This window comes from Podarcis cretensis, assembly GCF_951804945.1.
Source record: "Podarcis cretensis genome assembly, chromosome: 5".
Classification (NCBI taxonomy): domain Eukaryota; kingdom Metazoa; phylum Chordata; class Lepidosauria; order Squamata; family Lacertidae; genus Podarcis; species Podarcis cretensis.
Genome location: NC_137174.1, coordinates 72299240 through 72315966, shown reverse-complemented (window position 1 = coordinate 72315966; position 16727 = coordinate 72299240). Strand labels below are relative to the sequence as shown.

At 42.2% G+C, this 16727-nt stretch overlaps 1 protein-coding gene across 13 annotated transcripts in view; it reads left to right on the top strand.

The window, feature by feature from the left end:
• Positions 1–16727, top strand: part of DOCK10 (dedicator of cytokinesis 10) — a 219449-nt gene that overhangs the window by 133547 nt on the left and 69175 nt on the right. For all 13 annotated transcript variants that reach the window (XM_079975815.1, XM_079975822.1, XM_079975821.1 and 10 more), the window contains 7 exons: positions 5979–6162; positions 7971–8056; positions 9564–9647; positions 10274–10429; positions 14452–14670; positions 14934–15056; positions 15658–15740. In XM_079975815.1, the coding sequence (XP_079831941.1) occupies positions 5979–6162; positions 7971–8056; positions 9564–9647; positions 10274–10429; positions 14452–14670; positions 14934–15056; positions 15658–15740 (935 nt within the window). The remainder of the gene's footprint in view (positions 1–5978; positions 6163–7970; positions 8057–9563; positions 9648–10273; positions 10430–14451; positions 14671–14933; positions 15057–15657; positions 15741–16727) is intronic.

Below are 16727 nucleotides of genomic sequence, written 5' to 3'. Positions count from 1 at the left end.
TACTCCTGTTCAGGTTTCCACTCAACCTTGCACTTTTCCAAAATATCCCTCCGGTTTTCCATTTCTTGCACTAAAGCAGACACTTAGTGCTCTGTGACCACTAAGCATCCTCAGTCTTCACTGGGCTCTTTGGGCTTTTCCCTTCCACTGATAAGTCTTCCCCCCCCCCCCAAGCTTTTTTGTACTTTTGCATACCTGCAAAATAACACCAGGGGAGACAAAGCTGAGCCCATGCATCAGCCAGCAAAGCAACAGCTGGGTGGGGCTAGACTTTGCTTCCTCCTTCCTGCCACTTGGCTTCTACTGTCAGTTGACTTAGACTGCGGAGCTGAAAGGAAGCATTCTGTGACCCCATTCATTACTCAAAGGGTGCTGGGTGGTGTAGCTTTGTGTACAGTAGTGGTACAAAGCCACAGGGCCACTCTTCCAATGCTGGCCTCTCCACTGCTTACACTGACAGGGCTGTAGTATGATAGCTCTGATTTCATTGCGGTCCCACCTTAGTCCTATCCAGGTAAATAGCATTGAGGTCAATGTCAGGATAGTGGCTCTGTGGCTACACACAACCACATATTACCACTACTTTTTGTGTGTATATTGTGATAACCCATTGTAATTGACCTGAGGATCATTCAGTAAAAAAGTAAGATATAAATATTGAGGCCCCTTGCAAACCTGTTGATCACGCACATGTCTTGAGCATGAATGACACCATTTTGATTATACTGTATATGGATCAGTGCCTAGCAGATGAGTTTGTTATTGGTATATACGCTAATACATGCAGGCTGAAATACAGGTAATCATGAAACTACTGTGTAAGTTTGTATGCATGTACAGTAACTATACAGTGGTACCTCTGGATGCGAACGGGATCCATTCTGGAGCCCTGTTCACATCCTGAGTAGAATGTAAGACATGACTGCGTGTCTGTGCATGCACAGGTCGTGTTTTGCCACTTCCACGCATGCGCATGACGTCATTTTGAGCATCTGCGCATGCGTGAGCAGTGAAACCCGGAAGTAACACGCTGCGTTAATTCCGGGTCGCCACGGAGCGTAACTTGAAAACACTCAACCTGAAGCACGTTTAATCTGAGGTATGACTGTATACATAGAGAGAGACTGTATGTGTTGACTAAGATTTCAGTCCAAATTCCCAGTCTACCAGGCTGACACACGAAACTACTGTTGGCATTGGCCAATGAAAATCCCTGAAATGAGGCATTTTGGGAGACAAAGAGGAGTCAGAACTGGGATGGCCATATATCCGCTGAACCCTGAGCCAGTCTTACCACCATCACCTGAAAGCATTGGGCCTGAACTGGGCCTCTTTGCTGTGCCAGCCTCCCCCAACCAGCATGAGTGGCAGGGCTGTGGACGTGGTGGCAGCTGCACCACTCTGTTAGGCTTTACCACTACTGCTCAGGCATTTAGATTGCTCCATAAGTCATACTCAGAGTAGAGCCCTCAAAATCAATAGAATTAAATTGCCTAAGTCATATTCCAAGTGTGACTCACACCGGATATCATTCACAGAACATCTCCTTAATGTAGTTATCAAATCGGATGATTGAGTGACCCAAATCATTAATTGCTTTAAAAGAAGAAGAAGAAGAAGAAGAAGAAGAAGAAGAAGAAGAAGAAGAAGAAGAAGAGGAGATGCCAATACATTTAATGACGAACTTTTTTGCTACATTTTGTTGAATGGACAAAGTAGAGCTAACTTAAATTGCACCAGATGTTTTCTGGTGGTGTCATGCGCTTGCCAACTTGGAAGCAAAAGAGTGAATCATCCTGATCTAGTAGTTCTCAGACGTTTGAGATAATACTGATTCACACATGGAGTTCCACGTGAGCCATGAAAGATCCCTCTTCCTCTTGAAAGAATGGCCTAACTTTTAGGGTCCTGATTCATAGCACTTATCCTTATGACTGCTTTGGTTGCTACAAATATGTTTTCTTTGGGTTCTTGAGGTTTTCTTAAGGCACTTTGCTGTGTAGCTGTGGTTGCTCAACCAGACTTCCTGGCGAATACTCAAGTTTTACAGCTGTACTATATTTATCGTCTTTGCTGAACAGAGGAAGTATGCCTCAAAAAGGAGATACAAATACTCTCTGACTGACCACAGTGCCTCCAACACAGAGCAACATCTAACTTAGTTGTAGCATCCATTCATATATTTCAACCATGCAAAATACAGAGTGTGTTTCTTCTACCGTATAATACAAATGTTTTATCCTACCTGCTTTTTGTAATTTCATCAATTCAAAACCAAGAGAGAGTTACATGAATCTATTTGCTAAAAAAGATGGAACTTGTTAGAGAAGGCTGGTAGCCTAGCATGTTGAATGTTAGTCATAGTTGTTTTTCTACAGTGCCTTTAAATAACACATTACATTACTTATCCCATTTATTCAAAAGGAGCAAACTGAAGCACATTATTTTAAGGTAGGGAACCTGCAGGCCTTCTGGATGTTGTTGAACTCCATCTCCCATCAGCCCCTGCCAGCATGACTAATTGCCAGGACTGTGGGAGTTGTAGTTTAACAACATCTAGAGAGCCACATATCCCCTACCCCTATCCCTCACCTGGGAACAAAATCCCATTTTTTCCACATATAGAAATATCTCAGCATTTTTATATTTTAGCTAATGTTGCAGAGTCCACCCTCCCCCCCCCCTTTGAAATACAATTATGGTAAGATAGATATTCAAAGTTCGCTTTATCTTGTTGAATCCTGGCTAGCTTTTGTTTGGTAAGTTAACCAGGAATGGGGAACCTGTATCCTTCCATACATGGTTGGACTCCAGCTCACATCAACCCTATCCAGCATGGCTAGTCTAGATCCATATGTCACATACGTGGAACATTTGGAAATGTTAATTCCAAGCTTTGGAAAAGATTATTTGTTTCCCCTGTCTCTTATCAGGTGGTATTATCAGAGATAAAAATGAGTTGATCCAGAGAAAAAGTATTGTTGGACAAGAAGTATGAACGAACAGATCTGCCATTTGCAACCTCTAAATCAGAACATCTAGAACGTTTGTTGTTCTGGAAACCAGAGGTTTCTCAGAACTCAACAATCAGAGGAGAAGAAAGTAGAAGTCTGAGGGGCAAATTAGATAAGATACCTGGAGATCTGTGCCCAGATATTCAGCAACTTTTACTTTAGTTAAGTACATGTGTATTGTCTGTTGAACCTTGACTGTAGGCTAGGGACAATTAGTTAGTTGTGTCACATAGCCAGTGATGAGGGTGGGATTCAGATCAGATTGGGATAGCAATCCTGGGACAGAAAGTATTTCTCCATACCACTTTCTCAGACTTAAATTGCCCTCCTGGTGCTATTTTTCCTTTTGGTGAAAACTTGCAGGCACCACATGTTGTAGTGCAGCCTCCCAACTTTCTAATTCTCTATGTTTGCTCTTGGCTGTTCAGCTGTTTGGTGTGAAATAAAGTATTTCACATCATGGAAACTCAATATATCCAGTCCATTAGAAGTACTGTATTCATAGTTGTTTTGATCTTCTACTTTCTCTGGCATATGTGATTTGGGGTGGGGTGTTATATGTGGATTAATACATAGGCCTGGGTCTGTGTAACATAAAATAGCTGTTGGAAAGTTAAAACCTAAATAAACTCTAAATGTGAATTACTTCTCAAGCCACTCTGTGATCTTTTAAGAGATGGATAGTTCCAGTAGACATTAGACATAATCTGGGCTGAGCCTGGAATATCTATCTCAACCTATATGATGTGGTGTTTGTGACATTCTTTATGTAGACCATAATGTTGAACTTTAAGTTAAATGTGGGAGATACTAAAGTCTAAAGCCAATTTATCCAGTAGTAGGAGCAGTAAAGAATCAAAGGGGGGGGGACACACACATTATATTAGCTTTGCCACAGAAGGAAATATTTGGCTGTAGATGTGAAAAAGAAGCTTTTGCACAGAACCTTGTAGGCTTGCCAAAACTTTGAAGCACATCTTATAAATACATATTGAATTCCTGTTGTCTGGTATGTTTAAGTACTCAGCATGTGAAAATGATTTTTGCTATAAAAAAAAAAGAAACTCGATAACGTTTTGTCATGTAATTTGAATGACTTTGCAGAAAAGGTGAAGTGCCCAGTATAGAAAACATTCAAATTAAATGACATTTGTTCCTTGCTTTCATGAAGGCAGTTCATTTGCATCTTCTTAATAAACAGAGGATTCAGTCTGTAGTTAAATCCTTGGCAGATTTTTAATCTTCCAAGAAAGTCACATCTTCTAGGATGCTTTCTTGTTCTTTAAGAATTGAATGAGATGCAAGGAAAGAATAATTTGAGTGCAGATTAAAAGAGAGGGCTCTCCCTTTGTATGTGTTTCTTGGGAGAGAAAGTATTTGCATGTTATGGAATGCTATAAAGAAGTCGTTTTTAAGGAATTCAATTAAGTCAGCAGACAGAGATCAAAGGCCATGCAGCCATGTAAAACACTAGCTGGCTTTTATATTTCAATGCATTTCAACCCATTTATTTTGCTTGGCTTCCATTGGAATACACTGTCTCTTTTTTCTATTAATGTTATTTTCTGTTCTGAACATAACTTTGCATTTTGAGAAAATGCTTGCGTGGGATGTGGGGGTGTTGTTCCCAGCACTTTTCTGAATACAGTTTAGCCTGTCTGCAATTATTGAATATCAATCCAGTCTCCTCTTTAAAGCAAGGATAGCCAACGCAGTGCTCTCCAGATGTTGTGGACAACAATTTCCATCAGCCTCAACCATTGGCCATGAAAGCTGTAGCTGATGAGAGTTGTAGTCTGAAACATCTGAAGGGCACCGTGTTGGCTACGTCTGCTTTAATGTGCTAATCAATAGCCATTTCAAGCAATGACCTGAAAGATCTGGCAGTTATTACAGAGTAACTAATCTAGTTTTATACAACCAAGTAGCAAGGTCCATCAGTCTGGTGGCCCAAAAAGCATAGATACTATGTAGAGGCCAGCATAGAGAGTATTATAAAAGGTAAAGGGAACCCTTGCCATTAGGTCCAGTCATGACCAACTCTGGGGTTGCGGCACTCATCTCGCTTTATTGGCGGAGGGAGCCGGCATACAGCTTCCGGGTCATGCGGCCAGTATGACTAAGCCGCTTCTGGCAATCCAGAGCAGCGCACAGAAATGCCGTTTACCTTCCCACCAGAGCAGTACCGATTTATCTACTTGCACTTTGATGTGCTTTTGAACTGCTAGGTTGGCAGGAGCAGGGACCGAGCAATGGGAGCTCACCCCGTCGCGGGGATTCAAACCGCCAACCTTCTGATCAGCAAGCCCTACGCTCTATGGTTTAACCCACAGAGTGCCACCTGCATCCCTTTTAGAGAGTATTAGAGCACCATAAAAAAAATTGGTATACAACTGCCTTGTGCAAACTTTCTGAGCATTATCAGCTGTGGACAACTTTCAACCTTACTATTATAAGCAACTAGGTTTGTGGTCCCACATACAGTTACTTGATAGTAAGCCCAAATGAACTGAGTGGAACTGGGATACATTATTGGATCAAATTGCAAAGCATCTGTTCAGGGATAGTCCTGATGGAAATAGACTGAAACTTTAAATACCTGAGACTTGGCAAGGCTGTAGCTCAGTGGTAGAGCATCTCTTTTGTAGGTCTCAATTTAAATCCCTAGGAGAACTGCTGCCAGTCGGTGTAAACAACACTGACCTATGATGGGCGATTGGTCTGACTCAGAATAAGGCATTTTCCTATGCTTTTTCTCTTGTTTGAGGTATAGGAGGTACAGAAACCTTCAATTGCTTCTACCACTATTGATTGCCAATTACCCGCCTAAGGAGAACATTTGTATCTGCAACTTACAGATGCTACTTCTTGTTCTATTTGTTCAATATAGGATTTGTCATTATAGTTTAATGCTTTTTTCCCATTGCTTCCTCCCTGCTTCTTATAAATATCTTGATCCAATAGAATAACAGGCTTCGAAAACATGCCTTTGAGCTGAAAATGAATGACTTGACATACTTTGTGCTGGCAGCTGAAAATGAGCAAGATATGGATGAATGGATTTTCACTCTCAACAAGATCCTGCAGATAAATCCAGAAGGGTCCATTCAAGAGAGGAAGAGCGCAGACGTCACAGATCTGAAATTTGGTAACAGGGAATGCTTTTAATAATTTTGCGTGCATTGCATTTTTTTAAAGCAATGATAAAAGTAAAGCTTTGTTTCCGCCCCGCCTTTTGCATAGATCTGTTGAAGCATTAATTGTTCGGAATCCCTGTTGTTAACTGCATAGTGTTGGTTGTTTTAAAAGTTTTTCTAGGTGTGCTGCTCCCCGTAGTGTCCTTCAGAACAACATGGTATAAACCAGTACATACAGGGTATTAGCAAATGCATTTCCATCACTTTGTTTCCATCTAATTTATATATTGGGGCAGGAAGCCACAAACCAATCACACTGTTAAAGGTTTAGGAGACCTTATATAGTGAGACCTGCCCTATGACTCAAAATACATTTACATCAAAAGAGACACAGTGGAAGAGCCTATGCTCTTATTAAGCCTCCCTTCAGCCACAGGGCATATCCTGTGGTGGGCTCTACATATGAGTCATAATTCCACAAGAGAATCGCAACTTTTCTTTGACACATGCAGGAGAAGATAGTTACTTGACAGCCACAGAGATGTTCCGTTGCTAAAGAGGTTTTGTGATGAGAGTGGCAGTCCTTGGCTAATTGGTACTGATGAAAAGATTATTAAAAATGTTTCTCTAGTGGTTTTCTTTCTAGATAGACCAATGGCGTAGCGTGGGTTGTCAGCACCCGGGGCAAGGCAAGTAATTTGCGCCCCCTAACCCGTGGAGCCAGGTAGGGGCAGAGAGCTGCGAGTGCGAGCGCCCCCCCCAGATGTTGCGCCCGGTGCGGCCGGCCCCCCCTGCACCCCCCACGCTACGCCACTGAGATAGACATTGGGCAGTATCTAACAACGTAATTCTGCTGGCTCAAGGACTTCTGGCTGCACAACAGAACTTCCTCTCCTCTCCCTGCACACCCTCCTAAAACTGCTCTGGAAGACTAGAAGTAAATCTGGGGCAGATATAGGAGGTGCATGGGGAATGGAGAGGAAGGGGAAATTATGTTGTGTAGCTAGAAGTTGTAGCGCTAGTAGAAGTATGTTACTGATAGGCACATAGAGCTGTTTGGCAGAGTTGTCCTGCTCTTTCCCCCTACCCTGTCATTTGATGTGCAGACGGCAACTTATGAAAGGTAGCAGGAGAGCCCCTGCGTATGCAGCGCTCCTGTATCATATCATAGATTTCATTATTAAAGAATTTGGGAGAAATTAATCTTCAGTTGTTAATTAGGCAGCTCCTATATGATATCGAGCGACAGAATAATCTGGCCACAATAAGGAAATTTTGTCCATGGTATGATTATTTTCCACTTAGTCATTTTGACACGCTGGCACTCTGTTTGCAAAATTTAACAATTCCAAAATACAGACACACTTTCACTTTCACAAGATTGAATAAACTGCCTTCGGCTGTACTTGAGGGTCGGTTTCAAAATATTCCGCTGGAAAAATGGTTATGTCCCTGTGGAGATGGCAGTATTGCGTCAGTGGCTCATGTGCTTCTGGCTTGCACACTTTATAAAGAATTGAGGAGGTTATTACCCCTCTATTATTGCCCATGCTGGTTCGCTCAACCATTGCTACTGTGTCCTTTCTTTTAGCAGATCAAGATGATCCGGTGACAGCAAAAACTGCAAGGTTTTTAGCAGAGGCAATTAGAATAAGATCTATTATTTGATTGTTGATGTAAAAACCCCAAAATGTATTTTCTATAGTTAGGTTTTTACCTCTATCTTCAGTACATTTTATTTTATTGCTGTGGCTAGTGGCTGATGCAAATAAAGATTTTTCTGATTCTGAATCTTCAGTTGTGCTTTTCGTTTTTTAAGATTTGGAAGACATGTCGATGAACTATGATTGTCTGCAAGAGGAAACTGATTCTGCAGAGAACAGCCTGCATCCAGATTTTTCAAAAGTAAGAGACTACCGTTGTTAAAATAATAATAATAATAACTTCTGTTTGTTGCATATGCCAAAGCTAAGCATTCATATCTGTGGTCCAAAGTGTCCTGCTTTAGTGGCAAGATGCACCATGCAGCTCCAGCATTGCAAACCAGACTAGGACAATTCAACTCTCCTCATCAGGATAAGCACATAAGAAAAGTCCTGCTGCATCAGGCCAAAGTGTCATTTAGTCCAGCATCCTTTTCTCACAGTGGCCAACCAGATGCCTCTGGGAACCCTAATAGCAGGACCTGAGTGCAACAACTCGTGATTCCCAGCTGGTATTCAGAGATATGCTGGCTGTGACAGTGGAGGTAGAAACTAGCCATCTTGACTGTAAATCTGTCTAATACCCTTTCAAACCATCCAAGTTGGTCTCCATCACCAGGCCTTGTTGAAGTAAATTCAACCATTTAGTAAAATTGCTCCTCCAAATCTAACCTTTTTTGATAGGAGAGAATAGGTTTTGCTGGTAACAGCTGCCATCTAAAGATGTATCATTTTAGCATAGTACCGGGTGCAAAATGGGTGTAGATTTGGCTTGCTGGAGACATTGTGACAGATGACTTTGTCCACAAGCCATTCTAAAGGCATCTTAGACGCTATGGAGCCATTTATGTGGTTAACCTCAATTGTAAAGTTTTTAAATAGTACTGGGAGAAATATGAGGCATAGCAGAACGCACCTGTTAAATTTTCTTCACAGTACATGCTGCCACATTAATACTGGTGCTTCATGATATTTTTTTCATTGTTAACAACATGGAGTCTTGTAGATGGCAGGAAACAAAACTGAAATCATTTCGGCTTCATGATCAAAGTGAGTTTACAATTAAAGCAAAACAAAAAACAAAAAACTGGTTTGGAAAATATTTATCCGAACAGCTTGAGGTTTTTCCAAATCAGAGCACGTGTATGTAAATTTGACTCTCTTACAACAATTTGCATACATAGTGTCAGATTTTGAAGAGTTGCCTTGCCACTTACTGTTTATGGATTTTTAGCTTGGTGTTTGTTACTTTGCTGTTGGCAAATTTATAATTATAATTTATAATGTGGTACCGGTGCATCTGAAATAATTTGCTACAGCACTGGAAATAAGTATGTATTTTAATTACAAACAACACTATTGGATGAAATTAAACATAGTCGATAATTAGGTTAAATGAATTACTCAAAATAAGACAGGATTATCTGAATTACACCAATGTGATATTCTTGAATGTTTTGGAGATTCTGCCCCAGATTAAATGTAGATTTCCCACCTGGGTTTGCTTTGCAGGCTAACATTCAAAAAGAGGGAGAAATACCAGAAACAAAAAGAGACACAAATTATAAATTTGAATATGTGTGTGTGTGTGTGTTGCAGGGAGGGGGGAAATAGCTTTGTGGGTCAAATTTGAAACCCTGACATGAAGCAGTTTGAGCTAATATGATGTTTACCTGTAGAATAAGAGGATGTTGTTGTTGTTGTTGCAGTACCTCACAGAAACAGAAGAAACTGTCAGAGCATCTCGAAATATGGATAGGTTGAATCTATTCTCCCTAGATCCTGATATTGCTGTAAGTATTATTCTTTGTTGCTTTATATTGTTAGGTGAGAGAAAGCTAAAAGTGACCAGCATGTCCACTGGGGAGACAGCTGTGCCATTCTCACTGTTTTGGAAAGGGTGGGTTCTAAAAAAAAAAAAAAATACCTTAAATGTCCAGGGTCAGAATAAAGAGGCTTATAATCAACATACAATGGAAGCTGTGTAATGAAAATGCTAAATGCAGCTCTGTGTGGAGGGAGTTCCACAGTTTACTGACGCTGCTCTGTATTTTGTATAGTTGCACATATTTCTAATGCTCTGTATTTCAGTGTTTTGAATGTTTGCTGTAAACTGCTTTGGGCACAGCTCATTGTGGGAAAATGGCATAGAAGTAAACTCAATCAATCACAATTTAAGGGCTGCCACAGAGAAAACTCCCTCCTGGGCCACCATCCATCACAATTATGAGGGCATTGGAACTATCAGGAGTGTCCCACATACTGTCTTTCTTCAAAAAGTAGCTTGTAAAGAAATGGATTTTATGCTGTCTGTCACTGGATCTCTGATCTTACAACTATTTCCCAGAAAAGTCTGTTTTTCCTATAAATTCTGTATACTAACTTCAATCAGCTAATTATCCCAGTGTCTTTATTCCAGGCCTTGAATCCTCAAAGAAAGGAATTTCCAGCAGCAGATTCATTGCTCAAGCCTTTTCAGGAAAAGGATGCCAAGCGAATCATGATAACATGCAAATCCCTTAATCTGAATCTTCAGGCTTGTGTTTCTGATAATGAAAGTGACCCAGTCACCAATGTAAGTCTTAAGCAGAGGTAAAGGTAAAGGTAAAGGTACCCCTGCCCGTACGGGCCAGTCTTGACAGACTCTGGGGTTGTGCGCCCATCTCACTTAAGAGGCCAGGGGCCAGCGCTGTCCGGAGACACTTCCGGGTCACGTGGCCAGCGTGACATCGCTGCTCTGGCGAGCCAGAGCCACACACGGAAACGCCGTTTACCTTCCCGCTGGTAAGCGGTCCCTATTTATCTACTTGCACCCGGAGGTGCTTTCGAACTGCTAGGTTGGCAGGCGCTGGGACCGAGCAGCGGGAGCGCACCCCGCCGCAGGGATTCGAACCGCCAGACACTGGCCATGGTCAGGTGCAATATTGGCCAGTAAAGCATAGGGACATTGGCCTTTCCATGAGCTTCATGCTGGTACATACAGTTCAAGCAGTCTGCACTTTGCTCTGCCCTTCCTGGACTGGAAAAAACAAACAGTGGAATTGCTGGCTTAGCATCACATGCAAACAAGTGCTAATGGTTAGAGGGTCAGACTGGTACCTGGGAGACCAGGGTTCAAATCCCCACTTAGCCAGGAAGCTCACTTGGTAATGTTGGGCCAGTCACTGACTCTCCGCATAACCCACCTCACAGGGTTCTTGTGGGGATGAAATGAGGAGTGGCAGAACCACGTTCACCACCTTGAGCTTCTTGGAGAAAAGGTGCGATATAAATGCAATAAATAAATATAAATGAATAAACAAACCATGAGCTGAAAGCAAAGAACAAATCTTCAGAACAAAGAACAAAAGAAATTTGTGAATGCATTTTTGAGCTGTACTTTAAAGTGCCAGGCAATCGCTTGGTTACCTTACCCACGATGCCTTGCTCTGGGGGACGACTCCCCCCCCCCTCTTTCCTCAGAGTGAAGGTAGAAGCACCTGTGGCTGATCAGGCCAGAAGAGGAATATGGAGCAGGAGCGAGAGAGGAGGGAGGAGATGGTGGCAGCAATGAGAGAGGAAAGAGGAAGTGGTAGGGAGGCAGAAAAGGATAGCTGTGCCAGTCTCAGGCTGTGCAGTGTCTTTTGCTGGCCCTGTTGGGGAGAAACAACCCATGAGCCCTGGTTCCCACATAATACTAAGCCAGATGTGCTATGTGGTTCATTTCCCCGCTCTAAGAAAGGAGCAGCAAAGGAGAGACATTGAACTGTGTTGCACGGGTGCAGTTTCTGTAGCCATGATTTATGGCCAGTGTTGCGTGTGAATGAAGCCACTGCTTTGTTTCCTCAAGAGAGTGATTCAAATCCCTTCTGAAGCCTGTTGCTTTTCATGGGGATTTGGTAAAAACAGCCAGTTTTATTCTGCATTTTTATTTTGCTGTTATTTATGTATAAAGAGTGGTGATGTTATATAAATCAATTTATATAAACAACACTGAATGTACACATATTTTTGAAACACAGTTTCCTTCTAGATTTAAGATAAATAAATAAAAATATGATGCTAAGCCTCTTTTTCATTTTAATATCCATCTTAATAGGGGCTTGCAACTACCTGACCTTAATCAGTACAAAAGCTGGCTGCATCAGGCTTTAGATCAAACCTTATACAAATAAATGAGTTTGTGTGTCTTTACCTATTCACTTTTATGTAATGTAATTTGGGGCATGGGGCCTTGGGAGCAAAGATCAGTGTCTGCTGTCTGATGAGGGACCTTGGAGCAGTCTATAAGCTGAAATAGAACTCATCTCACTGCACATGGAATAGAATGCAGAATTGCAGCCCATGGGTTGGACCCAGGCTAAGCTAGTCATGCTTTACTCCTATTGAAAACAATGGGACAAGTTTGCTACAACTTTCAATGAAACTTAAACATGACCAGTTTATACTGGATCCAATTTAACATTTCTCCAGAAAACTGTTTCTAATTTTTACATCAAAATGACAAAATAAGAAATAACTGCTGCAGAAGTCCAAAATATAATGTATCTGTTGAAATTAGAAACTAAATAAAAGCTGCCTTGGAATAAATTACAAAATACCAGTTCAGGAGCATCAGATTTTTGCCAGTGTCTATGTTACAGAGGGCAGGTTGAAGGGCCTGTGTCAGTAGGTTCTGACAATGCAATTTCTGTGGTTTTTGGAGAAGACATTGATTTCTTTCATTAGCAGATGACATCAGCAGTGTTTATTTTGCACATGCCCGTCAATACTTTTTTGGCAGGATGAAAATGCTGGCGAAATCATAGCTGTAGTGAGAATGGGGCGAGTGCATAATTGCTTTTATTTTATTTATTTGCTAATGCAGGATTTCTAAAAAGTGGAGAGCAAGCAACTATCATATGGAGTCTTAGTCAATGGGTTGGGACAGGTCAATAGAAATTGCAGAAATTGATAGAAACACATTTTATAAACCTAGCTGAAAGCATATCATCGAACAAACAACAGCCAAAGTAATTTAAAAGGAAAATGCACACATTTGCTTGGGTTGCACATAACACTAAACCATGGTTTAGTGCTATGTGGATGAACTTCACTGAGCATGAATGAAATGTGGGCTTGCACACTCTTCTCCCCATCCTCTGTGACCAGGAGGACTGCCAGGTTTCTTTCCAGTTTTAAAAAAACTGAGCTTAGCATTACATTCAAGCCAGGAACTCAGGTTTCAGAGTCTGGTTCCTTCAATATGCCAGCTTCAAAAATTTTTGTTTGAAGTTGCCTTGTTAAAACTGACCAGTGTTAGCTTGAAACAAGGATTCCTAGTTCAAACCAGATTTCATTTACTGGCTCCAACTCTTTAAAAACTTAGAGGAAAACACCATAATAAGCATTTTCTTTTTAGTTACTTTTATCAGTTACAGACCCGATGTAGTCTCAAACAAAATACAACTTGGCCTTCCCAATTAAAACTTACCCCGGTGCATTAATTAGCAAAAATGTTGCTTGTTAAGCTGATTAACAATACAATTCTGTCCATGCCTACTCAAAAGTAAGTCCCATAGAGTTAGGGTTCCCATATTTCACAAAGTGAAAATCCAGACACAAAAGTTGTTGAGGTTTTTTTGCAAAGTCTCCCTCCCCCCCCCAAAAAAGAGGGTTGTTTTTTTTTACCTATTTGTTAGGTAATTGCCAAAAAATCAACACTTCCTATATGGGCTGCTATACGCCCAGGTTTTTCCAGACCTTTCAGCCACTTTCCAAAAATTCCGCCCTGATGCCAATTTTGACAGATGAATTTGGACTATGTCCAGGAAATTCCAGATGCATGGCAGCCCTACATTGAGTACACTGATCCATATAAACATGTATATAATTGCAGTGTAGGGCTTCAAACCTATATAGACTCCTCTGGAAAGAAGTTGCCTGAATTCAACAGAGGAAACTTCCTAATACTGTTTCCAATCGTCTAGTTCAGTATGATGAGACTGGCAGTGGCTTTCCAGGGTTTCAGACAGGGAGCATTCCCTGGCCTACCTGGCAACAGGGGCAGAGGGAGGGTTGCGGTAGGAGTGGGGCACCCCAGGTGTCACCACTGAGGGCGGTGACAAAATGCCGACCCGCTCTTGGGAGTGACGTGGTGGCTTGGGCGCCCGCAAGCTCCAACCTGCCCCAAACAGTCCACGCGCCACCTCCCCATCAGCTGTAGGGCAACTGAGTGGAAGGAAGCAGGCAGACTCTTCTGAGGCCCCGCGGAGCATCCCGCCCCGTCTAGACCCGTCCCATGGGCGGCTAGCCCCGGCCCTGGGTGCAAGGCACATGTGCCGCCTCAGGAGCCCAATTGGCTTGCTCTGCCGCTGCCTGGCAATGCCAGAGATTAAACCTGAGACCTTCTACATGCAAAGCAGAAGTTCTGTCACTAACCTATGGCCCTTCCTCAGAGATGAATGGGGCCAATTCTCCTTCATGGTGAGAGTTGAAGTCACTTCTTGCTGCTTCTCAGTCCCATGCCTTATGCCACTTGATCTGAGTTACAATGCCTAGGATTGCACTGTCAACCTTGCAGCTTTAGCCTGCTATTATTCTGATTTTTCACTTTTCGTTCCTGCTCTTTGCCTCCAGATTGAGCCTTTCTTTGTCAGTGTGGCTCTTTTTGATATACGGGACAGCAGGAAGCTCTCTGCTGATTTTCACGTGGATCTAAACCATACTCTGGTTAGACAGATGATGTCAGGTCCTTCACCCTCATTGGAAAATGGTACTATTGAGTCTGCTGGCACCAAAGACGAGGAACCACAGGTCAAGGGGTTTCCAGAAGAATGGCTGAAGTACCCAAAACAGGTAACTAAAACTTCACTAGTTCCACAGGCATTTGCTTTTGACTCCTTAAAGCAGACAATTATAGTTATTTATTTATAACTTTTTTTTCTGTTCTTTAGCTGAAAAGGCTCTCAGTGTGACTTGCTAGGCTCAGTAGTATAATAGTCCCTGCCCTTGCAGCCAAGCGCTGGGCTTGGCTCATGGGAGCCTTTAGTTATTTAAACATTTTTCTCACATATTGGGACTTCTTCTGTCTTAGTGAATTTCGCCTCTTGTCTCCACAGGCTGTTTTCTCCATAAGTAACCCTCATTCCGAAATAGTTTTGGTGGCAAAGATTGAAAAGGTGCTCATGGGAAATATTGCCACCAGTGCAGAACCTTATATAAGGAATCCAGACTCTAACAAGGTAATGTGATCGAAAGATGGAATGCCTTTCGCAACCCAGGGGTCAAGTTGAACATTGTACTGAGAAGCCTCCTCATAACTTGCTTTAGCAATCCATAGGACCACGGTGGATTTTCAGTTGTATGAACAATCTGCTTCTGCTTGTTTCTCATTGTCTGAGTATCTGATAGCTAAGTAATTGAACCTGCTGGGCTATGGTACTGATGGTTACAAATCCCTCCCCTCCCATAACTCAGCTAGGTCCATTGATGAAACCAACATAATGGTACCAGTTACTTAGAGCGGTGGCAGTCTGCCCTTCTCTGGAGGCCTTCAAGCAGAGGGATAGACAGCCACTTCTTGAAGATGCTCTTGCTCTGTATTGTCCTGCACTGGCAAGTGGGTCGGGCCCGATGGACAAATGAGCTTCCTCCAATTTTATGGCAGACCATTGGTTGGAGGAATCAACAAGTGCTTGAAATGTGCAGCTTTCGTGTCACTCTTTCCTTGTGAATAATGAAAACTTCAAGTGATCATCCAGCAGGGTAACATTTACAGTATGTTTATGGGATTTCAGATAGTTTCTTTATAGGAATTATTAATTTGTGGTTTCTTTTCCCTAGTGGGCCCAGAGAGTGTTAAAATCCAACAAGCAATTCTGCAGCAAGTTGGGGAAATACCGGATGCCCTTTGCCTGGTCTGTACGGTACGTAGTTGCCTTTGTAAATGTCATTTTCAGTGACTGATCATACCAACAGAGGCTGTGAAAGGAACTGGCAAGGCACAACAACAGCACTACCCCTATATAGAGGACTATGAATTGGTATAGTTCTCCAGGGCAAGCAAATGAAGAGAGCCAGTGTAGGGTAGTGGTTTGAGGGTTGGACTAGGAGAGCAGAGAGCAAAGTTCAAATCCCCACTCAGCCGTGAAGCTCAATGGGTGACTCATTGGTGGTTTTGGGTCGGGAGGATCCATTTCACTGGACCAGTATATGTATATGTGGATGTGTGTCTTCCTTCACCCTCTAAATACCATTCTCTCGCTCGCTCTCGCTCTCTATTCCGGACTCCTGTGACATACCCCTTTCTCTGTTCTGGCAATTCTGCTTTCCCTTCCTCAGTCTTCTGGTCTGTTCCCCTTTCCCTCCTACCCTCTTGGTCACTCCACTTTCTGTTCAGCTGCTGATCTGAACTTTAAAAACTACACAGAGCAGAAAAAGGAAGTTGGGGACATGATTCTCTCTCCCACTTCCTGTTTCACCTTTCTGTGCTTTTCAAGGCTGGGCGGAATTTCATTTCACTATTTTAAATTGCACGTTAGTTTGAAATAGAGTGGTCCAGTGAGTGGCATTGACTTGACAAGTAACTGCATCTCACACTCATCCCATTTAATTCCTGCTCTTATATGTTACCGGACAGACAAGGTACCAATCTATATACAGGTAGCTCACAGACTGCAAAAGCAGCATTTAAATTAAAGCATAGGATGTGGATCAATAGTCCCTTCACATAACCAAAGTAAAGTTTCTGGAGTTTGTAGATTTATCCACGTTTTAGGCTCACAAAGTGGAATTTGCCCTAGTAATTGCACAAGGCTATAAATAGATATTTCCACTAGACACATACAACATGCTGTGCAAAATGTGGCTCGGCTATGATGAAAAGCAGAAATCTTGGACTGTGAATGTGCTTT